This window comes from Centruroides vittatus, unplaced genomic scaffold, assembly GCF_030686945.1.
Source record: "Centruroides vittatus isolate TY-2023 unplaced genomic scaffold, ASM3068694v2 scaffold_769, whole genome shotgun sequence".
NCBI classification, from domain to species: domain Eukaryota; kingdom Metazoa; phylum Arthropoda; class Arachnida; order Scorpiones; family Buthidae; genus Centruroides; species Centruroides vittatus.
Genome location: NW_027122717.1, coordinates 1,818,054 through 1,844,093, shown reverse-complemented (window position 1 = coordinate 1,844,093; position 26,040 = coordinate 1,818,054). Strand labels below are relative to the sequence as shown.

The window sequence follows — 26,040 nt, the reverse complement described above, 5'->3', positions numbered from 1 at the left end:
AAACTGAAATTTCTTTTGGAGAAAATAAAAAACAATCAAATTATTTTCCTGAGATACTGTTTCAAAACAACAATTGTATCATAATTTGGGCATTTTAATATTTGGTTAAGTTTTCCTTTAATCTTTTCCCTCTTTTTTCATTAGGAATTTGAATGAATGAATTAATTACAAAAATGGATATAATGCAAGCACTTTCACTGTTTTATAAATGTCATTTTCAGGCAAAGAATATAACAAATTATATTCACTTCTCTTTTTTGTCTGAAGATGACATTTATAAAACATTGAAAGTGCTTGCAATGATATTATAAGTAATGAAAATCATTTAATGCTAATAGATAGTAGTTATCTTATTCTTTAAGTGGATAATATTTTGGTGTGGTGAACCTAGTCATTACTTTTATCTAGAAACATACATTTACTTTAATACATTGAATTTTAGAAAGAAATACTTGCTTAACTTTGTGAACACAGAATGCAGATAATTCATCAAATACTGAAAAAACCTGTTTCAGTAAAAAACTAAGACAATAAGGAAAAATTAGCTTTTGTACACTGCACTTCTAAACATTCATCCTGTTTTATAACAGCAAAATTTTCAGTATAAAAAATTGTTGCTGTGATCCAGGCCCCCAGTGTTTAAGTACTGAATCTGGAGAAAGTAGTAGATCAGCAAAGTATTTCTGTACACTTGAATTTGAAAAATAGTAAGTAAATCTTGAATAAATTAAGCAAAAGTAGCATGGTTGGCCTTGTCTTGTCACTTTTGTAACCAGCAAATATGGTTTTCTGGTTTATGAAATTTACTGTAGATGAAATTACTGTAGATAGTTTTGAAACTTCCTCCCACATATGTAAGTTGCCTCATCTATTATACACCACACATTTTCAATCACTTCTTCAATTTCATTGATAGTCTAGGTCAGACCAGCAATCTAAGGCACGTGCCAAACATGGCACATGAAACGATTTTCAGTGGCACTCTGATTGAATAGAAATATAGTAAGAATCATGTTTTAATTATTAATTATACATTTAAATGGAAGTTATAGTTTAGCGAAGGTCGTGGTACATTAAAAATGAATCTCTTGTTTGTATATTTCTATTATAGTGCATGTGTTTACACTCTGTGTTGCCATCTATGTGTTATGCAATTACTTCACATGTAAGAACATAATTCAATTAACAACTTAACTTCAAAATTATGCATTTTTGAAGTCTGTTATAACTGGACTAATTTTGATAACATATATGATAAACTTGGTAGAATCATGTCAGCGCTCGGAATAACACTATAACTTACGTTTGGCACAACACCGTTGAAAGGTTGCTGATCTGTGATCTAGGTTAAAGAGGAAAGCAATTATTATTTTACTAATGAACAAAATAAGTTTTTTAATTCAAAGTAATCTATGTCAAAATAATATCTAATTTCAAATAAAGATTATTTTACTCATTTAATAATAGCAAGGTTTTAAATAATCTTTCCATGTTGTCAGTTATACTGGGGCAGTTTTGTTTGTGTACTTCAGTCCTCTCACTTCCTGGTTCATCATCATCATCATCATTAATGCTGGACTCGTTGCCTTTTCCACTATTTCCTTCCATTTCTCTCTATCCATTGTCAATTTTCTCAATTCCTGTACATTTGCTCCATACACTTCTTCACATTATCAATCCATTCTCTATATGGTCTGCCTCTTTTGTTAGATCCATCCATAATACCATAGACTAGTCTTAATTTTTCTGTTTGGAAACATCAAAGAATGAATGAAAACAGTTGAAGTTTTTGTTGTATAATTTTTTGTAAGAGATTCTTTTTCATATATATCCTATTATAGAGTTCTTCGTTTGTGACTTTCTGCATCCATCCTATTTGTAAGATCTTTCTGTAACAGTGTCTTTCAAATGCTAATATCTTTCTTTCCATATCTTTTGTTATTACCCATGTCTACAATCATACAGCATGCAGGAGATGTAGGTGTTCAATACTTTTAATTTTGTCTGCAAACTAATTGCTTTACTTTTCCAGATTTTGTCCATTGCTTACAAATTTGTTTTTGCCTTGGCTATTCTAATTGCTATTTCTTGTTTTGCAATCAGCATGCTGGCTTATCTCGGGGAATGCCATGCCAGTTTAAATGAGGCTATACATCCCTCTCTAGAGGGTACATTAAAAAAATGAATGAATTACGTCATGTAAAAATGAACAACTTTTTATTCTTAAACTATGAAACTGTCAGCATTACATCATAAACTATGATTATATGTTTAATTTCTTCATTTTGTCTTCTTTCTAGATGTAAAATACTCGTGGAATTCTGACAGTGCTTTTTTAATGTGTATTTTATTGTTATTTGATTAAAAAATGCAAAAATAAACATACTAAATTTAAGAAACTCCCTGTAAATTATCTCCACTTACACCAATTAACAACAGCTTTGTGTGAAATTTGAGAGGAAGGTGTTATTTTTAAAGGTCAGGGTAGATGGTCAGTGTAGCACTGACTGACAACTTGTAAACGAAAACACACTTCCTGATTTTAATTCAGTCAAATTACAATGTTATTATTTTTTTGTACTGGGAAGAATGTTTCCTTTAATGTTTAATTAACAACTAGTTTTATTAGATCTGATTAATTTTACATTTTAGTAGCAGTTTAACTGGCATGACTGTAACCTTTGAGTTTTCAGCATGCTAGTCTCCCCATTTTTATGTGGCATGCCAGTCATTCCATGAAAATATGGTAATACTTATTTATTACATATTAAATTATTCCTAAAGTTGGAACTACTATATAAGTGATAACAAACTGATCTTTTGTATGATTCCAGCAGTGACAGCATTGTAAATGTAAATATTTTTGGCCACATGCAGGGGCCAGCATCAGGTTTCTATAGAAGACACTTCTTTTTTAGCCAAACTTTTTGGAACTTGGAATGTTTTTTAAAAACAAGGTATAGAACAAACAAATAAATTCTTGGAACAACATAAAAGAAAGGAAGAATTGATGGCTTAGTAACTGGGTTACACTCCACAAGGTGAACAAAAGCAGAGTGGTCGTATTAATTTAATGAAAAGAACCACATACACAGCAAAGCTAGAAGATTCTATCAGTAACATAATGCCAACATACAGGGTGTCCATAAAGTCCATGTGCAATTTAAAAAAATTTATAAGTTTATTAGTATTTGTGATAGAAAAATCTGTAAAAAGTATTAGAAAGCTTAATGCATCTAGTTTTAAATAAAGTTGGATAACAGATGGATTGGAAGAGGTGAACCATTTTCTTGGCCTTCACTTTTGCCAGACTTGACTCCATTAGATTTTTTTTATGGGGACATGTGAAACAATAGTGTATGCAATCAAACCTCAATCATTAGAAGACTTTAAAGCTAAAATAACTAATGCGATTTCAGGCATTACTGTGAATCAATTGGCAAATGTTTTTAGAGAACTACAAAATCATATTACCCTTTATATTACTAATGATGATGGACATGTGGAAACGTATAGAAAAATATAGATTTTCTTATTTCCAATGCATCCTACATAATTTCTCTATCATAAATACTAATAGTTATAAATTTTTTAAATTGCACACAAGTCTATAAAACCTGTATACAATTTCTTCTATTTTCTTGAAAGTGTGAATTGAATAATTCTATTTAAAATAAACAGATTATATTCTATTCCTGTATTCTTTACAAAAGCTCCTTGAAAAGAGTTAATAGAGATATTGCAGCCAAAGTTTTCATCTTTAAAATGTGATTATCGAACGTTGAGTGCCACCATCCTGTAAGCCTAGAAGTTTGGCAATGGCATTTGGAACATCAAGCATGATTTAAATGACATTCTTCCAAATGCTATTGTCAAACTTCTAGGCTTACAAGATGGCGGCACTCAACGTTCAACAGTCACATTTTAGAGATGAAAACTTTGGCTGCAACCTCTTTGAATGGATGAGTATGACATCATTAGAATTGAAGGAATTGCCAATATAGTTGAAAACAGTTTTCTTAGTATACTGATTAATGCTATTGGCTGATAATTGCTTGGAACTGATCTATAGCCTTTTTTGTATAACATTTTTAAGCTAATTTGCTTCCAAGTTGCAGAAAATTCACAGTTTGATTTAAATAAATTAAACACATTTAAAATATCATTTAGTATTTCAGTGGGAAGATATTTAATCATTTCAGTTTGAATATTATTTAGACCTAGTGATGTATGTACAAAGTTTTAATTTTCTGATTGCATAACCTAATTCTGATTGAGAAATTGAATCATCTAAAAGAGGAATATATACAGCAGGAAAGTTTTCTTAAAAAAATAACTGCAAAAAGACTAGAAAAATGTTCTATGAGGAAACTGAGAACTCGCTTGATATTACACTTGTGAAATTCCTCTTGGTTCTGAATTTGTTAACTATCGATCAAAATTCTTTTGAACTTTTAGTGCATTGAAAGTGTAGATTAATTTTGGCCCTAAATAGCTTTTCTTTTGGCTTTACATTATGATTTATAGCTTTTATTTAATTTACAATATTCTTCTAATATTCTTCTTAGTTTTATTTTTATGGAATAACCAAAAAGCAAAAAATTGACTTCTCTATTACTGAGAATGTATTAACATCTAATCACAGAACCACTTCTGCCTCCATTAAAATGTGGAAGATCACAAATGTTTTTGGAATACACCTAATTCCAACTTTAGGTTGAAATAGTTCATTTCTAATTGAAAGGAACTGAATAGAATATTCGTGTAGTATTTGAATTTGAACATGAGCTGATCTATCCAGGTTATAACAATGTTATGTACCATGTTTTCTATGCTTTCAACAGTTGAATCTCATCTTTAGAGTTTATGCAATTGGAGCCAAGGCTGGCTTTAAATATTTCAGTGGACTCAAAGCCTGATATGGTTCTAATTTGTAGAGGATCTTATGAGCTGAGCCTGATTTAATTTTGCCTCTATATTGTTTCCAAGGCAAACCTAGATAGGCTGGTGGTGATTTTTGAATGCTTTGTCATATTTGTGTTCTCGTATCCTCTGTTCTAATGATCTTTTAGTGGCGCTGATGTAGACTAGATCCCTCCTGAACTTTTTGTATCTTTAATGGAACCTTATACACTCTCGGGAGTTTCTGTCAGTTTGGGGTTTTTCCCATTCCTTAATATTGAGAATATCGTAGGGTTCCTTCTTTATATATTACTCAACCCTCTGCGTCTTGCTATTCTAGTATATATCAAGTGCAGGTTGTGGTCGAAATTGACCATTGCTTTTTCTGTGACATTAGTAATGTTGTCAGCTACGAAGATATAGGTGCTCGTTGATGAGAAGTATTTGTTAGAGATACGGTTAATTAGGTTTTTATTGTATCCTAATGAATCTGCTATTTCCTTGATATGTGACAATTCTGCTTTTTTTTCAAGGGGGTTAGAACAACCTGTGTATGCCCTCTTGATTAGGACCCTGAAAGCAGCAGTTTTATAATAATAGGGTTGTTTCATCATGCAGGGATGTATGAGGGGGGTATAGCAAAGTTTATAATACACCGCTGTTTCAATGTGAGAATTCATGTATCTGATGATAAGATCCAAATAATGTACTTCAACTTTATTTTTTTGGTAAATCTGCAGTGTCAGACTGTATGGATTGTCATTCATTGTTTGTACAAACATACCTAAATCTGGTTGATTTCCACATAATGAATATATCTCATATATCAAAATCCACCAGCACATTTTAGAACTATCTAAGATGTTATGTTGTTCTTCTGTGTTTCAATTTAATAATAATGTTTCAGAAGAGAGGAGTTTCTATTGGAAGCTCACTTTCAGGAGATCTCTGTGAGATGGTGATCAGTCTCCTTGACAAAAAGTTCTTCCCGTCTTCCACCCTAACATTTTGATATGGGAGGGTCATAACCATGGATGTTTATAGAAAATGTTTGAAATATATTTTTCAAAATAGTATATGCCATTCAAGTATGTGTCTGGATAAGTTTTGTTCAGATCTTTATGTATACATATTGATTTTATTTCTTTGACTTAAAGGTATATGATGACAGAATTTTCTGTTTGTACCCATATTTGAATGGAAATTCACTTTTTGTTATTGCTCATTTTTATGCAATTGTAGTATGCACATAGTAATGTTTATATCTTTTGTCTTATTTACCAAATTGTCAAAAGCATCAAATTTTGTATTTACACTAAAATTTATCAAAAATTTAAGTAAATGAGAATGAATCATATCAAACAATTAAGTTTGTACGGAAAGGATTCCAGGAATCTAGTTTGTATAACAGCTTTTCTGTCTTTTTGTTTATTGCTATGTTTAATATTGTAATAATTTTACATTTATATACATTGACTACCTTAAAACAGAGTCTGTACTTCAACTCAAGGAAGATCTTTTTGCTAAACCAGGTATAGTTATCTATGTCATTCAACAAATATAGTGAATAAGAGCTGATGTTAAAAGCTAACTCTCAACTCAAATTAATTAGAATTATTTTTTTAATTTTTCCTAGTTTATTTTCTTTCATTTATAAAATTATTAATGAAATATTTTTGATAAATAAATCGGAAACAAAGCAATAGGATATAAAAAACATTGATGGTTTAATTTACTTTAGTGGTATTTGGTCTTACTATCTGTTCTGCATGATTTCATATTGCTTTTGTGTAAACCTTAACAGTACAACAGTGTTTGATTGATGGTTTTCAGCTGTTTTGTATTCTGCATTTGTGAAATTTAGTAGTTTGACTCAGTATTCCATTTTCTATTGCATTTATTTTATAATTACATCTAAAGTTAAATGTCATACACTCAAACCTGTTTTTGTGTGGTCTTTTTTTTTGTGCGATTTGTTTTGTGTGATTTTTGTGTGCGGTATATGAATTTCAATCAAATTGGTTATTGCAAAAAAAGAATTGCACAAAACAAATCGCAGAAAAAAAGACCGCACAAAAACAGGTTTGAGTGTACAGAAAGTATCATGCTTTCAATGGCCACTTCAGAGGTGCAGGATATATACTATATTTTACGGACTATAAGACGCACTTTTTTCTTTGAAAAATTGCCTCCAAAATTCAGGTGCGTCTTATAGTCCGTAGCATCTTATAGGTATTTAAAAAAAAAAAAAAGGTTAAAAATTAAGGTGCGTCTTATAGTCCGTAAAATACGGTATTTGTGTACGTTATATGCTGCCATGGATTATTTGCATGAAATTATGATAATTAAAATTTTTTAAGGTTTAAATTTTAGTTTGTGTTTCTTTAGCTTTTGCATTCTAAGCTGAAGAAGTCTAAATATATAGGTAAAAGTGCTTTCTGATATTTACTTTAGTGGTATTTGGTCTTACTATCTGTTCTGCATGATTTCATATTGCTTTTGTGTAAACCTTAACAGTACAACAGTATTTCCCAAAGTTTTGATGTCTGTATGCCTTCCTAAATTTTTGTAAGTACTGAGTATCCCTTATAAAAAAAAAACTTATTTTTTTATAACTTTGCATTTAAGCTTGAAGCAAGAGTTAATTTATACAGTAAAACTTGTAAAATAAGATCAGTTATTTAATTGTTTTTCTTGGCTTCATTGGTAAAAAAATTTACTGATTGTTTTCTCCTTGAAGTAAATAGGTCAACGTCTTCAGAGTAATCATATTTGACTTGGCATCAGTAATTTATTATACAGAGAGCGGACTAATGATTTTAAAAAAATAAAAACTTTTTTCAGCTCTTCTGGTAAATTGCAAATTTAAAAAAGTCACCAGGCATCAGAGAATATTTAAAGTCATTTTCATAGTATTTATATAAAATTTCTTAACAGATATTAAAGATTATTTCATTGAAAAAAATAGTATTGTGAAACATCATATTTTTATCATTATTTTACTTATTTAATATAAATGTTTGACTTATCATTATATTTTACAAAACAAATTTGTAGACTTTTCAAGTTTAAGTAGCTTTATAAAATATTGTTAATACTCTTATGTTAAATATATATAAGAGTATAAAAACAGGCCCAAACACAAGATTTTTTAAAGGTTGCGATATTAAAAAAGTACGTTATTTTTTCACAATGTCATTTATAAATTCTAACAACATAGGCCAATGGTGTATCCAGGATTTTAAGAATATAGCTTCTCAAGGTAGATTTTGAAGTACCAAGCTATTTTTAAGAGAATGTTACTCAATTACCTTAGAATTATCTTGTTATCTAACTTCTTAGATCAATTTTTTTTAAATGTAGATTACATCAACCTCATACTTCAACTTTCTGATTATTAAATAGTTTTAAAACACAGCCTGATAAAATCTGCAGATCATTTGGCAATTTTTTTTTTTTGTGTTTTAGCTTTTAAGCTGTTAAATGGAAGGTGGAAAATAGTTAGTTGATAGTTTTGAAATGATTAATTTGTGTAAATTATAATCAATTTAAGTACGATTTATACTCAGCATGTTTTCAAAAGGAGAAATAGAAAAGGTGTGAAATCATTTGGTTTCTTATTTTCACTAGAAATTATTGAAATTATAGTTATTTTGAATTTATATGTAATTGTGTTTTAAATTAATCACCAGGCATCATAAAATATTTAGTCATTTTCATAGTATTTTCATTGAAAAAAAATTGTATTGTGAAACATCATTTTTTATCATTAATTTTACTTTTTTATTTAATATAAATGTTTGTGTGCTCCAAACTGACACTTGTTTCCAAGAAATATCAATTTGAAATTTTTTTTTTTTTTTCACAAGATTACTTTTTGCCATTGAAGTCATGTGATATGCATAATTATATTTATTTTTATTTTAAAGTAATAAAACTGATTGCTTTGGTGTCATGGAGTACTGTAGCACCATAAGCACCTTGGATACAGCCTTGATCTAATGAATTTGTCTTAATTGTTGAAAGTCAGATTCCTCTCTAGTCTGTATATCTTACAAGGGTAGATCATGTCATAGAGCTCAGAGACTTTAATACTTTCCATTTGCCAATTTAAACAGAAATGTTACTATGTTAATTAAACAGTGTATTGTATGTAACTTATGTTTATTTTGTACCTATTCAGTTCCTCCTTAGTCTACTATATTTTGTTATCTATATACCAGTGTTTTTCAACCACTGGTCCATGGACCAGTGCTGATCTGTTAAAATATTTCACTATACTGAAGCCAGCACAGTTGATTACAAGTGACATTTAAATAATAATCTAAGAGTTATGTTTTGTGTTATGTACAGTAACTGTAGATAAGCATATATAAGCTTAATAAATAAGCATAATTTATAGTTCATATAATTACTTGGTCTATGTAAAATTATCCATAATTTTATCAGTGCAAAATGAGTAAAAGGTTAAAAAACAGAGCTATATACTGTACTATACCTATAGTGTAAGTTGTAAAATAGGTTTTTTTTTTTTTATGTAATTGTAAATAGGTCATATATCATATCTCAAGAGGGTCAGACTTAATGAAGATTTTGTGTGTTATTAGCCTTTACAATTTTTTATAAAATTAAAATTCACATCTATCCTAATTTTATGCTTTTTGCCATTTTATAATAATTAATAATATAAAAATTTTTAAAATAAAATCTCATAACAGATGGTGTGACATACAATTTTAATTTATTTTCTTTGCTGGGCAACGAGTTTCAGCGAGTTGTAAAACTCGTTGCTGAATTTTTTTTAAATTTGCAAGCGTAGATTCCTAAGTCAAAGAAAGAATCACATGCTATAAAAATTGTATAAATACAATTTTTAATGTGGAAAAGAAATTTACTGTAGATCCACCAGTTAACTAGTGTTTATATAAACACTATTAGAAATATTGTGGAAAAGTTCAAAACCTATGGAACTATAACAAATTTGCCAAACTCTGGACAGCCAAGGGAAAAAATCAGTTTTGAAGACAGAAAAATGCTGCATAGAGCAAAAAAAAAAGAGTAATCCATTTTTATCAGCTTCAAAATTAAATAATATTTTATGAACAGATTAACAAGTATTATATGTGTATGTGATTAAACAGTTGGAAATCAATTGCATAGTTGTGATCTAACAAGTTGTCATGCTAGAAAAAAGCCATTGCTTTCTAATGTGCATTTGATGAAACACCTAGCATGGGCAAAGAAATGCCAAAAACATCGTTGTGAATGACTGGAAACAAGCTTTGTAGTCAAATGAGACAAAAGTTAATCTGTTTGAATCTGATTGAATTGTCAGAGTTTGGAGGCACATAGTAGCAGTTTTAAAAAATCTATCAAAACTGTTAAATATGGAGGAAGGTAGCAAAATGATTTTGGTCTTGGAGAGGTGTAGAAAATTTTGAATTAAGCAATGGAATCATGAACATGAAATCCTGAAGCAGCATATTTCTCCATCAGTTTATAAACTGCATCTTGGAAAAAAGTATATTTTTCAACAAGCCAGAAATCTCGAGCACACAGCTAGGATTATTACATCCTTGTTCCAAAAAAGATCAAAACACTAGACTGGCCTCCACAATTGCCAGATTTAATCCTAATTGAACACTTATGGTCAATATGAAAGACAAAAATTGCAAAACAGTAACCTTCAAATCTTCTACAACTTGGTTAAGGAAGAATGCCCCAAAATTAAAGCCAAGAAGAGTTGATGCAGTCCTTAAGGTCAAGGAGGATTATATAAAATATTAATCTATATATTTTGTTCGAAATCCTAAAACCAGAGAAAAACATCAGTGTGATTCTTTTTCTTGAGGTATAATTTTGTGCTTGTAAATAAATTAGTTTAATCTAAATTGTAAAGTATTAGAAAACTGTGTCAGTGTATTTTATTAGTAGTTTTTAATCTTTCAATTTTGCATGTAAACATCTGAACTATTATTTTTTTCAATTAAGACATTCAGCCTTTTTCATATAACATTACAAGAGTAGAAAATGTTTTTTGACATACTGTGTGTGTGTCCAGGATCTGGCAGGGATGTATGATGATGATTTTAGGTTGATTTATAACATTTGCTTGGGGTGCTGATTACTCATCAGATGATGCCATTTCTCAGTAACAATGAAGCCTTGGACTGCTGTGCATTGTGCTTTTGTTGTTGAAACATTTTTTAAAAGTGGTGATTTGGTGACTGATTGGAGGAAGTTTCAAACTCATTTTAATGTTGGATATCATGGCCGAGTTCCAAGCTGGAACACTATTCTGAAATAGATCAAAAACCTGAGAATGACAACTTCAGCATATCTAAGGAAAGCTTGTGGAAATGAATGAACAGTTTGGACTCTTGAAAACTCAGAATTGGTGAGACAAGCTATGGAGAGTAGCCATCATTGTTCAGTGTTAAGACATGCTCGTGCTCTACAGATGTCAGAGAGATCAGTTTGAAGAATTTTATATTTAGAGCTAAATTATCATTGTACAAGCATAGTTCAGCAAGCAATGATCAACTTCTTCACAAGGCTACAGGAATGCATTGACAAAGACAGATGTTATTTGAATGTTGATATTTTTTTGAACTTAATGAGCTTATTTTCCTTTCTTTTTCTTTACAAACAACTCATACAACCTTTTAAACTGTAGCCATTTTTATTACTATTCAAATGTTTTTGGTCATTTTTAATGATCTTTTTCAAGAAGAAACAAAAATCGAACACTGACAGATTTGTATTAATGATAAAATTTGCTTTTGGAACACTTTTTAAAAATTTGTCTTTATATAATCATTTTATTATGTTTTCTCCTTTATTGGCACTTATATTGTATATATTTTTATGAGTATGCGTACTGAAAAAATTTTTAAAAAGTGTTCCAAAAGCAAATTTTATCGTTGATACAAATCTGTCAGCGTTCAATTTTTGTTTCTTCTTGAAAAAGGTCATTAAAGATGACTGAAAACATTTGAATAGTAATAAAAACGGCTGTGGTTTAAAAGGTTGTATGAGTTGTTTATTTATATAATGCAGTCAATGAAGAGTTTTTCTTTACATTATTAAATGGTATATATTTTTGTTTCTGTTGAAAAAATAAAATTTTACTTTCATAAACTCCATAAACAAATACAGTAACTGTATATGATTATATAGGGTCTAGCAGTGAAGTGTGTGTGTGTGTGTGTGTATATGTCATGGACCAAGTGATTAATAGGGAATTATGAATAATGACTAAAATGGGCATGCAGTCTGATAAATATTGATTAATTTATCAAATTGACTGGTCATTATGAATACTGCTATCACCTATTTGGGCAAAGTGATAACAATATGTTGAGGAGTGATCATCCAACATATGCTAGCCAATCAGCACTTGCATCTGAGTTGCATGTATGTATTGTGTTTAGTACCAAATTTTAAATTTATGCGACCACTAGTTAATCTTGTGTGACATTTTAAATTGATTAAGAAAACTCCACTTATTTCATTTAGAAATATTTATTTTTTGTGAATTATTTCAAAGTATTTTAAAGAGCATACATAATTTTTTAAAACTAAGTACTATTAACTATATTAATTAAACTGTAAAATTTTACTTATGTGCACCGTCATTGCAGCAGTTGCAATTGTTCGTGCTCCTGACGGACTTTTTTCAGAAGAAAGCTGCTGGCAGACCGCCAATTGTTTAACGTCACTAGTTATTGATATGTGTTCAAGAACTACCGTGAATCAGTAACTAGTGATGTTAAACAATTGGTGGCCTGCTGGCAGCTCCCCTCCGGGAGGAGTCTGTTATGAGCACAAACAGTTGCAACCTGCCGTGATGGTGTACACAGGTAAAATTTTACCAATTAAAAAGACTAATATTAACAAAAAATCAATTTACAGGAAACTTCTGGAATTTCATTTTTGGTATAAATTATTTTAAAAATTAAATGTTTTTTAGTTTATTTATTCGAGCAATTAAGATTTTGGTGACATTTGAAATTACATAATTTTTTTTCTTTGTAGCATTTGCATCTATTAGATTTACAACCAATGTTGCAGCAGCATTGACTATAGCCTTGGCCTCCAGTAAATTTAAAATGTCGCACATGGTTAACTACTGGTTGCATAAATTTAAAATTCATTACTAGACGTAATATGCACGTTCAACTCGGATGTGAGTGCTGATTGGCTAGTGTATGTTGGATGATCACTCCTCAACATATTGTTATCACTTTGCCCGACTAGGTGATAGCAGTATTCATAACAACCGGTCAATTTGAAAAATTATGTTAAAACACCTGAAATTTATTAAATGCCTGATTTTGTTTGTCATTATTCATAATGTCCATATTAATTACTTGGTCCATATAATTTATATGTTATATATATGTATGTTTAAATATATATATTATATAATTTATATATTTTTTTTTTCCTTAAAACATTAATTTTTTAAAAGTGTTGGATCAGAATGAAGTTAAATTTTTTTTTATAAATTATTAAATTATTATTTAAAATGATTTGTCAGTATTTCAAAAACATTTTTGTCTGTCATTTTTGTTTAATATAATTTAATAATTTATTTTTAGTGATAAAACTTATATGGAAAGTGTAGTTGGCTTTATACATGAAGTTGTTCCTCAAGTAAGTACTATTTTTTAACAGTAGTTAGTATTAAAGTTTTTTTAACTTTAATAATATATTGTAGGATATGATGGAAAAATTTTCTTCATACATTAAATATACAATAAAGCCTGTCTAAGGGATCATCTTGGGGTTCATTGTATTAAATATTTGATCTCATAAAAGGAAAGAGAGATTAAAAAAAAAACAGCTTGTTGTATTGTATTCTCATATAATATATTGAATACTTGTAAATTAGGATCACACTGTATTTTAATTTTAAGTACAGGAGTACCCCAGGTCATGACCATCTCACAATAAAACAAACTGCAGATATGACCCCCATATATTTTTATCCCTACCATGATTCAACTTAGCTATCCTCATGGAACAAATGAAGAGTTTTATCAAAGTGTTGCCACTGGTCTAGTTTTTGCATTGTGTGTCTGAGTGTTTTAAGCGAAGACCGAAAAGGTCTGGTTTTTAAGAAAATTTGGAAAATTGTCAATAATTAGTTATTTTTTAACGATAGAGCTGATTTTATAACTGACAAACAGAACCAGTATGATAATTTAATTAGCAAGTCATTTATAACAATATTCCAGAGTAGGAATCCAGATACTCAGCCTTGGGGATGCTCTTTATTAGGAAGCAGATTTTTTTAAACAAAGCTTAATTTAAGCTTAGCTGTCTTGTCTTTTAAGAAATCCTTGAGCAAGTAGAAAATATTCTTTGGTACTTTGGTACTAAGTTTTAAAATTGAATGCCAATATGCATTGTCAAATATGCATTTGATATCTAGAAATAATAAAAGAGACATCAATGTCTTCTTTCCTTGCTATAGACCAGGGATGGGCAACCTGCGGCCCCCGGGCCGCATGCGGCCCGCATTCATATATTTTGCGGCCCGCGACGCATAAAATGTGAATAAATATATCAATTTCCCAGCTTAAGGAAGTATGTAGCAAAAATTCAAACGTTATTTTTACAACTTATGTATGTGAATACTTTTTCCCGCAATGAATTTAATAAAAATTAAAACAAGAAACTGGCTAACAGACATATGGAAACTAATTTAAAACTAGCAGTGATGAATATTTAACCAAATATTTCCAATATATTACGTTTACATCAGTTCCAGAAGCTAAATTAAGTTTACCTAATCTAATTTATAATTATATATGAATAAATAATTCTGATTTACCAACATTTTTTTCCTCTTTCTCTTGTATGCGGCCCGCATCAGTTCAAAAGTCTTAAAATGCGGCCCTTACATAGAAAAAGGTTGCCCATCCCTGCTATAGACTATCACACAGTATAACAAGGGCATCCTCTGTGGAATGCTGGGGTGTGAAGCCATATTGGTCATTGCTCAAAAACTTTCCAGGAAGTGAAATTTTCTTTAAATGAAAAAAATGTAGGGGGGGAAAGGCAATTCATGATCTGACCATTCATGATACAACTACTATTTGATGGAACACATTATTTACTGTAAGTAACCTAGAGTACACCTGTATTTTCAAACTTGCATATTATATATTGCCATAGATTATATACATACAGGGTTCCAATATACCTGGAAAATCAGGAAAAATTAGGGATTTACATTGGCATTCAGAAAAAGTCATGAAAAGTCAAGGAATTTGTCAAAAATTGTCGAAAAGTCGGGGAATTTGTCTCCTTGACTGCCTTGTTGATTGTTTACTGACAATACGCTTGACTAAGTGTAGCCATCTGCAGTCAGCAACAAGTTATGTGGTGCAATATATAACTTATGAAAAGGGGTGCAGAATATTTTCAGGACCCAAAATTTCTCTCAAGCATACACAAAATTTTCTCAAAAATTTACAAAGTACAAAAAATGATAAATAATTTTAATTTAAATGTTGTTATTTATCATTTTTCATTTTAATAATTTTGATTGCATAACAAAACAACTTATGATTTTTTTTAGTTTATTAATAATTTATAAAGTTCAGGAAATTTAATAAGAAATAAATTTTTAATAAATATGTACTTTTGTACATGGATTATATAGGATTTGTTAATGAATAATAAATAAATAATTGCTTTTTTTCAAAGCCTTATAGATTTATGGTTGTGGATTAATGACAGAATAAACTATTCTAATTTAATAAAACATTTTATTTTTAATTTTAATAATTTGGCAATTATAAAAAAAAATATAACTGTCAATTAGAAAAAATAACTAATTAAAATGTTGGAGAAGCAATAGTGTATATGCGTAATAAGTTAAATGCTGTTTTATTTTGTCAATGTGCCATACTGTAAGAGACTTGAGGATCAAGGAATTTATATAAAGTTGATCAAAGTCATGGAATTTAAAACAAAAATTTGAGAAGGACTCTATACGTAAAATTTTGATGAAATTAACTAAAAATGTTAATTTTATGTTTATATTGCTACTATTGATTGGACCAAGAATAGTTAAAGTAATAAAAAGTAATATGATATCCAATCAATCATTCAGGAAGATAATGATAGTTAATGTGTTAATGGATATTAGATTTTTCTTCAGTACCTGCTCAACTCTGTTTTATATCATTCATTTTCTATCCCAATAAGTGTCTACAGATATGAGGAAATAGAGACAGCTGTGGTGCAAGTTATTTAATGATTTAATGCACTTTTAATTTAATGATTCAATTGCTGAGATTCAGTAATGTCTATATTGAGCAGATCCAAAGAGGGCTAAAGAGGCTTTAAACCTTTTCCATTGACATCAAACAAAAAAACTTTAATTTTTTTAACTTTAAAACGTTTTTAAAAACATGTATGACAGCAAATACAGTACAGAAAAATTGATGTAAATTGGATTCACTTGGTACTGAATATTTTCTCCAGTCGGCAGGTTTCTGTTTTGAACAGGTTTTTTTTTTAACACTGAAATTGCTGTATTCTAAAAAATTTTTCCCATTTAGGCAGGTTTCCATGTTTTGAACAGGTTTTACTGTATATTAGACCATCTGCAATTCAATCATTGTACACATGTTAATAAAATGTCCTTATTAATTATTCAAATATTTTAAATTTTGAGTTATTTTGAGTCCCTTTATGGATTCTTCTACATCCACTATTGGTCTACAACAAGCTTGGTATCTCTAAGCTGTCTTGTTATCTTTATCATTTCTGATTATAATTACATTTATAATTTAATAATTTATATTTGTTATAGGCTTATAGCGGATCTGGTAAACAAGAAGAGAGAGAGACTATTCAGTGGGTTCGTTTTGAATATCTAGATAATGAAGGTATATTAATATTTCTATTTGATATTATTCTTAATTTACTTTATAATAATAAGTATTTGAAAAGTTTTTAAATCACTTCTCACATAACTTCATAATTGATAAAACCCATTAATTAATGTTACCCCATTAACCCATTAATGAAACCCATTAACATTCATAAAATTAATGTTTAATTACTTTATACATGTTATTAAATTCATCTAAATTATGATTACAAAAAATGTTTAATAATTATACATTATATCATAATGTTATGCAGGGTGTTTATAAACTCTCAATTCATTTTAGTGAATAAAATAATCATAAAAGTTTTATTGAACTATCAAACATAATATAATAAATGTAAATTTAAAAGTAGCCTCATCATTGAATAAAATGTTATCATCAAATTTTTACAATTTGCAGTTTAAACAACATTATAATATATTGCTTATGAACTGCACAATCTTTAGTATTATGTTTATTAAATACTTTAAGACAGGCCTTGGCAACACTTGAAATTATGAAATGGGTCACTTGGTGACCTGTGGGTCACCAAGTGACTCATTTCATAATTTCAAGTGACTCACTTTCCACAAATTCAAGACATTGTGGAAAGATTTGGAAAAATCAGAAGATTATCATCTTTCCATGATATCAGCATGTTGGGCTTCACTTCCTACAAAGTTTTCATCTCTGAAAAAAATTGGTTTTGCCATTTTGTTTGCATTCAGTTCAACTTATAAATGTGAGCAAATGTTTTCACATATGAAATTTATTTTAAGTAAGAACAGGAGCAGCTTAACTACCGAAAATTCAGATGCTTGTATTCGTCTTAAAACGACGAACTATAAGCCAGACTTGACTAAATTGACGTCACAAGTTCAGCATCAGGGTAGCCATTGATATCGAAGAGAAAAATAAAGTTCATTTAGTTATGTTTGTTTTTATAATAATTATAATTAAAATTTTAATTTTTATGTTTAAAGTTTAAAGTATATTGTAATTATTTTTTCAATAAAATTTATCTCATTATTCACCAAAAAAGACTGTTTTTAAAATAAAAATACCGCTGACCCAAAATGTCTTCTTAATACACACCTTTTGTTGATTTTGACCCACAGCCAAAAAAAGGTTGCCGACCCCTGCTTTAAGATAATCTTGTTTCCTTAATGCAAAACATAAGATTTTCCACACAGTGTTATGTGGAAAACCAAGTTCTTTACTGAGATTCTGTGATATAAATTTGTTCAATTGCTTCGGGAACATTTTCTGCAGTGTCTGCAGATAAGGCAGTTTATCTGAACATTCCTAGTCCTTTACATTTCCTATTTGCTAAAATTTATTCACAAAAACTCTAATATTTGCCCTTGTGGGATAAAGTTTCAAAAATCAATGCCAAAACTTTTTTTGACTTCTTTGTGGGATAAAGCACACAAACATGTACTTAACATGGCTATTCTTTCTTTTAAACTTTTTTTAACACCTATAACAAAAACCATTAATGCTTTCTCTAAAATGGATTGAGACTATAAACATCCTGTATATCATAATATATGGAAGCGTATAAAAATAAACTGAACTTAAAATGTACTATTAATGTAATAAAAAATGTAAGTATTTACAGAAGACCATCTTCAAAATAAGCATCTTCTGTAGCTCTACACTTAAACCAACATTTGTGTAATGTACCTTTTTATTAGCCTGGAACTAAACCTAACAAAATGGCATTACATAAAACAACAAAAGACTTAAAGTTGGTCAGTTGCCAGACCTGGACTTTGGAAATGGGCAAAAATAACACATTTGTGTTATTTTTGCCCATTTCCAATTTCTTTAAAAAAGATCTTTCTTTAAAAGAAAGATCTTTTTTAAACAAAGTACAAGATGTTAATGAAAAAGCATGAAAATATGTTAACAATAATAAACCACAGAAAGTTATAAAAAATCAGAACTAAAATTAATCCAATCAAAACCAAAATAAAACAAATGTTCTCAAAACTTTCTTGACAAAGCAGGGAAACTTAAATCTAACTTAAAATTAATTTTTCACCAAAATCAACAAAGTAACTCAGAACTATATTGCTTACGAACAAAATAAAAACTTACAATCTAAACTGCTTAACTGTCACACCCAAAACACCAGAAAATCCTTTCATTAATCAAACTCACTCTGAAACTCTCCTTGCTTGCAGGAGCTACACTGCACTGTCTTCAGCTTTGCTGGAGTTTTCATTTGTTTTGGTGTGACATCACAATTAACTGTACCCCTGTAACTCTTATGTATAGTAAATACAAACTAACACAATTATTTTTTCTTTGCAATCTTTTGGGTATAATAGTCTGAAAAGACTATTATACCCAATCTTTCCAATAAAAAAGGTTCTGATTTTAAAAATTAGTAACAAAGTGATAAAGAGACAATTTTTTTAATTTCAATCAGAGATCACTTAATCTGAGATGCCATTGATAGATTGGCAACGTCAGCTTTACAGGTGTCAGTCATGTTAATGGTAAGGTTTTTATTATTATTTTTGAATTTTGTATAGGAAGGGTGTGGAGTTTGTCCTTTAAACAAAATAAATAATAACAATATCTAAAGTAAAAACCCTGAAAAAAAAGATAATATTCAGACTGCTACATTTGTATCACTTAAGTCTTGTAGTTTATTTTGCATTACCTCCTTGAGAGCAGTTATTAGGGCACTTTTCATATCACTGCAACACTTACTGGAATCGGTCACTGGTATTGGTCACTGTTAAAAATGGCCTGCAACAATTTTACTGTGAAAGCCCTGGTATATTATGAATTTATTCCTGAGAGTAGACATTCTCTCTATTAACAAGGAGTCCTACTTTGACATTTACATTCATCGCTGTAACATGTAAGATAAAAACAATTTTATTTCTGGCAAGCAAAAAGGTAGGTTTATCATGACAAATAGTTGCATTGTGCATTGTTCTCCTAGTGAATATCTGGCAAAACACAAGATACCTATATTTCTACAGTCTCCTTACTGGACATTGCACCTGCAGATTTTTATGTCTTTACCAAAATGAAAGCTCTACTGAAGGATCAAATCAACAGAAGATGTAAAAAGTATTGCAATGGGGTTGTACTTGAGGTAATTCAGAATCAGTTACAAGAATTTTTAATAAGTAATGTAAATGTTGACAGAAGTGTGTAGCTGCAGAACTACTTATTTTGAAGATGGTCTTTTGTAAATTCTTGTACTATTAATGTAATACATTTGGTTTATTTTTTGACTCTATTGAATAATAAGTTCTTTGTAAAAAAACAGTTTCAGTTTTAATATTTTGATAAACATAGTTCTGAAATAAACTACCATCACAAAAACCAAAAACAAACAGAAATGATAAAAAAAATACTCTCATTAGCAAATGTTTTCTTCATATTAAATGGACATCTTCAGGCTCTTAATATTCTAAATACAACTGCATGATATGGAATGCCTCGATTCAAAATGTAGAGGCTCATTTATTGGTGGACTGGATGCCTCGGCAGTCTTGTAGAGCACGTGATTATGAGAAGCAGGTGTTCCAAGCTAATGGAAATGAATTTGGAATCTGTGTCTTTGAAGTTAATGGCTGACAGCAGCTTTATAAATTTCTGACAGCTTTCTTGCCTGTGAAGTGTAGAATTCAGGTACTATTAAAATATACCTCAAATGTAGGGTCACTGGTATAGATGGCCAAGGCAGTGGTTTTTTAGGCCCTTATTTATAGAACTTTGATACTTGTTTATGCAGGTGTTGGTGTGCCATTTTGCGCATCCATGTATTCTAATGCTCTGATATTGTTGTGATGGTAGTTTATTTAAGGTTAATAACCAGTTTTTAGCAGTTTTTATTTGCATAATTCTGAGCCATAATAGTTGGCAAGAAATTATAAAATTAAAAATAATTCACAATAAAAGGCATTGTTAATGGCATATTTGCTTGCTGGCAGTCATGATGACTTTTTCATTTTCCCATCTATTGCTAAATGTTTTTTTAGTAAATGAATTTTAAATAAAATTTTTACAATCAATGAATGACTTGTGCACTTTTATTTATAAACAGTTAAAAACTACTTGCTACTACACATAATGCAATTTCAAACAGGTGCTCCTCTTCAGTGTAAATTTAGAACCATTTTTCTACACAAATTTAAAAATCTTTCTAAGCATATTCTAACTAAACATTAATCTAATATAACAGATATAAAAGCATAACTTTTTAGTTTGCATATGTACAAATAAAAGCTAAAATCAGTAAATCTACTGATTAGTGTTTTTATTTGTATATATATGATGGCAAAAAAATTGGAAAGTGGAAGTGCAAGTTTATATCTGAAGAAGAACAGTCCAAGATGCATTTTGTTTATTGATATATTATAGATTGTATCAGGTTATAAACTTGAAATTTAAGCTTTTCAATTTTTTCTAGAAACCACCAGAAAAAAATATTTCTAGAACATTTGATTTGGGTATATTGAGTAACCAGGGAGCATTTCATCACAGATTTCATTGGTAATAGATACATCATCAATAATAAACTTAAAAAACTCATGCCAAGGTTTATATAGCTTCTGGAAGAAAATTCACTGAGTTTGGCATTAAAATAGTTTTTTTAGCATTAACACAAGCACTTTCGATGAGTTTATAATTGTCAACTAGTTGCATGTTTTTAATGGAATTACCGGACATCTGTTTTGAATTTAAAAGTTCTGTTCCTCTCGGAACATTCTGCACATTCGTTTCATTAAAATCGTTCTTTTCACTTGAGGCCGACGATTATAAACTTGTCGAAAATGCTTGAGTTAATGCTAAAGGAACTATTTTTAATGCCGAACTCAGTGAATTTTCTTCCAGAAGCTACATCAGCAATATTTAACAATATGAAACTTTTAAAAGAACACATTTGTCTGGTGTTCTGTCATTTCAAAAGTTGGCAAAATGCAAAAAAGGCTCATGATCTCACTTGTAAGGTATTTTGCAAGGACAAAGTCAACAGGCAGACCTGCTACACTTTGTTCAAGAAATTCAAGGATGTCAATTTTTCACTTCAAGATGAACTCCATTCCAGGAGGTATTCCATCATTGATGATGATGATCTCCTACAAGTGATAGACAATAATTCATGGTTGACCATCAGAGAATTATTAAAACTTCAGTTTTCTTTACACTCCAAAAATTGATAAACTTCAATATCACCATGACAATGCGCTAACACACATGGCAAAGATGACTTTAGAGGAGCTGGCCACTCTAAGTCGAGAGGTTCTGCCTCATCCACCTTATAGCTCAGACTTGGTATCAACTGACTATTATCTATTTCGTGTTTTGCAGAACCATATTGTGCCAATATACAATTTAATTACAATGCCCATGTAAGAATGATGCTATAGACATTCTTCAAAGAAAAATCCTAGTCATTCTATTCTCATGGTATTGAAAGTTTGCAGCAAAGATGTTGAAATGTGATTGATATAAATAGTGATTACCTTTAAAATTGAACTGTAATCATCGTTGAGTTAATTGTCATTAAAGTTTTTTTCAAAATGTTTAAATTTTACCTTTACAACCTGATAGAAGTGGGGTTAAAAGCCTGAAGCATTGTGGACAAAAGATCTATTGTTCTCCCTACTTAAAGAAAATATTTTAGAAGTCTAATTTTTTTTAAAGAAAGACAACAGATTTCTAATGGAAAGATAGTAAGCATTGTCAGAGCTCAAAACAGAAACTCAAATGAATATGTCTATCTGATCAAAGAGCTGAAGTAAAATATGTAATTACCAACAACCAGCATAAATTAGATTTAACTAATTGAAAAACAAATGTTTTCCTCTATTTTTAATGGTCATTATCAGGTTTAGAACTAATAGAATGCTTGTTAATAGAACAAATATTTAAAAATTTTGCACATCATGAAAATTTCTTGGGCATGATCAATGTCACATTTAACAAGGTTCTTCGAAGTGGATTACAATTTTAAAAAATATCTGGTTTATATAAAATATAAAATCTAAACTTACAATAGATCTTGAGTTAAGTCAAAGCACACCCTTCACACGGTTCTGGTGAGTCCATTACTTTAACATTAATTGCTGTCCCTCTTTTAAATGCTTTGAATATTTCTAGTCATTCAAGATGTTTCAGATTGGCCAGGTCATTGCAGCATTGTAGTAATCGGGCATCTTTAGATTTAACCTGCACATTGTTATCAACAGCAAGGAGCTAATGCGGTAGTGGAAAGACCTTTCTGAATTGTGTATTTATGCTCCTTCGTCGTCAGTTTTAGACCATGAGCAGTAGCTCCAATATATTCATATGGATGGTTTACCCTATGATCATTTAGAGGGATAGTATAGACTCCCAGGATACAATTTTGGTCCAATCAGTCCTTATCATTTCTAATACTAGAAAAAAGAGTAGGAGATCTGCTATAAGTGATCCTGTTACTCATAAAGTGGGATATTTCCTTGTAGATGTTGGCGAGGACCTTATTATAAGTAATAGGTAAAAAGGGCCCGTCTTTCAATTGTAATGTTTCTGTTGGATGCTCTTTATATAATAAGGGCATTGATAAGGTGTGCAGGGTATCCAAGCTGCTTGGCTATGCTTGAAATGTAATCCAGTTCTATTTTCCTATCCTCTGCCATCAAACAATGGGTGTAAGCTCTTCTTACAAAGGCCTTAAAGGCAGAGATTTTATAATTGAAGGGATCATGCAATTTTGCATGGATGAAGAGCAGAGCATGAGTTTTTTTATGGATGACCTTTGTTCTCAATCGACCATGTTGTAATGTAATGTCTATCAAGAAACTGTACCTGGTTGGAGATTTGTTGCTCTACCTGCAAAGAGAGGCCATAAACGTTATTGTTGAAAGCCTTGATGAATACAGACAGGTTTTGTTTTTTCCTCCAAATAATCAACACATCAACGTATCTTGTGTATAACATAATGTCATCATTAATGCCAGGTAAGACATATTGTTCAAGGTCCGCATCATGGGTTCTTTCCATGATGCGGACCTTGAACAATATGTCTAAATAAATAAAATAAATAAATAAAAAATATCGTTTAAGGTGACTGGCCACCAATTCACAAAGCATTCCTGAGATGGGACTACCCATGGGTATATCTCTTCCCTGGAGGAAAGTATCCCTTCAAATACAAAAAAGGCTAAGCAACATATCAGGTGTGCTAACTCCAATATGTTGGAAATGTATTTGGAAGAGTTGTTAATATTACAAATGAGAAAGTTCCACAATTCACAAAAACACTGCTCTATACAAATAGAAAGGAACATGTGATTCAAAGTCACATACCATGAAGTAGATGCCATCCAAGTTGCCAAGGCTGTTTAATCTGCAAATCAACTCCATCGGATTGGACACAATGTACAGATGTTCTTCCATGTTGTTCATTAGAAAAGAGTTGAGTATCTGCTCCAAGAGAATAGATGGAGATCTCAATTTATTGATGACTGGGTGCAGTTGAGGACTTCCTAGCAACTGTGTGAAGGACATGTTTTGGCTTGCAACAGATCTTGAGTTAAGTTTGGATTTTATATTTTATATAAACCAGGTATTTTCTAAAATTGTAACACACTTTGAAGAACCTTGTTAAAAGCGACATTGAGCATGTGCATGTTTTCATGACATGGGAAATTTGTAAATTTTTGTTCTTTTAATAAGCATTCTATTAGTTCTAAACCTGATAATGACCATTAAAAATGGAGGAAAATGTTTGTTTTTTAATTAGTTAAATCTAATTTGTGCTGGTTGTTAGTAATTACATAATTTATTTTGCTTTATACCAGTAATTTTGTGGAGATTACAAAGAGCTGAAGACAAAAATGAGATGTATAGTACATAAGTCTATTCAGCAGAGTCATAAAAGCACACTATTTATATATTGCTAAATGATTCTGTTAATAAATGAAAGTACTCTACATGGGGACAGTTGTTTAAACAACTGTTTGGGGAGTGGCACCCCTATGGCCCAAGTCGTTGGTTGCATCTCAAGATGCCTGACACTGATGTCAGTGGTGGACAATGATATACATCTATGATGTTTTATATTCTAGACTTTGGTGACCAATCTATCAGAACACCCTCTGCTTGGGCCTGCTAGACTGCTAGGTGTCTCATATGTATGAGCCTACCTGCATGTTGGCCAAGTGCAGTGATTCATAAGGGGGGGGATCCTGGAGTCTGAGGTCATGGCTACAAAGGACGATCAAAATGGGAGACCATGCCTAACATACCTCTTTGGTCCCTGCTTCCCTGTAGATAGGTTGCCTTGGATGGCCATGCCTAACCCAGCCTGGGCATCGAGGATGTCTGCTCCTGTATCAGCTTGCTGTGTTGTCAGCTGAGTGAGTCTTGGACAGAGTGGTTTAGGGGATGACCTCTCTGGATTTTGGGGGCTGGAGGTCATCCTCTGCTTGATGTCACTCTGTTACTGGACTATACTCACTTTGAAGCCCTGGATGGGGAAGCCAGCATCTTAAATGCTTGCAATGAACCCCACTTTCCTTGTTGGGGTCAGTAGAGCCGGAGGTAGTAAAGCAAACAAATTGTAATCAATTACATATGGAAACTGAAATGACACAACACCTCCCAAATCCTCAGTTCAGAAAGAGAGGACATGGGGAAGATCATGACCTTCTCTCAAAATGCAACCTGAACCCATTAGACCACAATACCTGATTATTCATTCACAGAAGGTGGAAAGAAACTATCTGAGTTATCTCCCTTTTATGATTTATAAGACCCTCAGCCAAACAGCTGGTCCACCAATAATGGTACAAAAACTCTGATCAGGAGATCTACTTCTAAAGACTGAAAACAGTAAACATAGTAAAAAACTCTAGACAATAACCAGTTTCACAGGAATACAAGTCACAGTAACACGACCAAACTCTACAGAATATACTAGATTATAACGGACAAATTCAACCTATAATAGCATATCTGAAGACATTAAACTTATATACAGAAGCATATAACATACATATCAAAACCTAGCAGATTTGGCCACAAAACTGGCTAGACCTGGCACTCTTTGGCCTATCTCATTCCTTGTGCCACAAACCTCAACCAACCAACCATAAATGAAATTATGCAAATCATGCATTAATTGTGAAAATTTTGGTTTAAAATTAAATTACTAATATAAAACAATATTAACAATATGACTTAAATCTATGTTTAACTGAGTCAACCTACATACTTTTCAAGT

At 30.6% G+C, this 26,040-nt stretch overlaps 1 protein-coding gene across 2 annotated transcripts in view; it reads left to right on the top strand.

Annotated features, from left to right (window-relative positions):
* Positions 1-26,040, top strand: part of rudhira — an 80,661-nt gene that overhangs the window by 10,753 nt on the left and 43,868 nt on the right. For both annotated transcript variants that reach the window (XM_067288159.1, XM_067288158.1), the window contains exons 2-3: positions 13,506-13,560; positions 16,736-16,811. In XM_067288159.1, the coding sequence (XP_067144260.1) occupies positions 13,506-13,560; positions 16,736-16,811 (131 nt within the window). The remainder of the gene's footprint in view (positions 1-13,505; positions 13,561-16,735; positions 16,812-26,040) is intronic.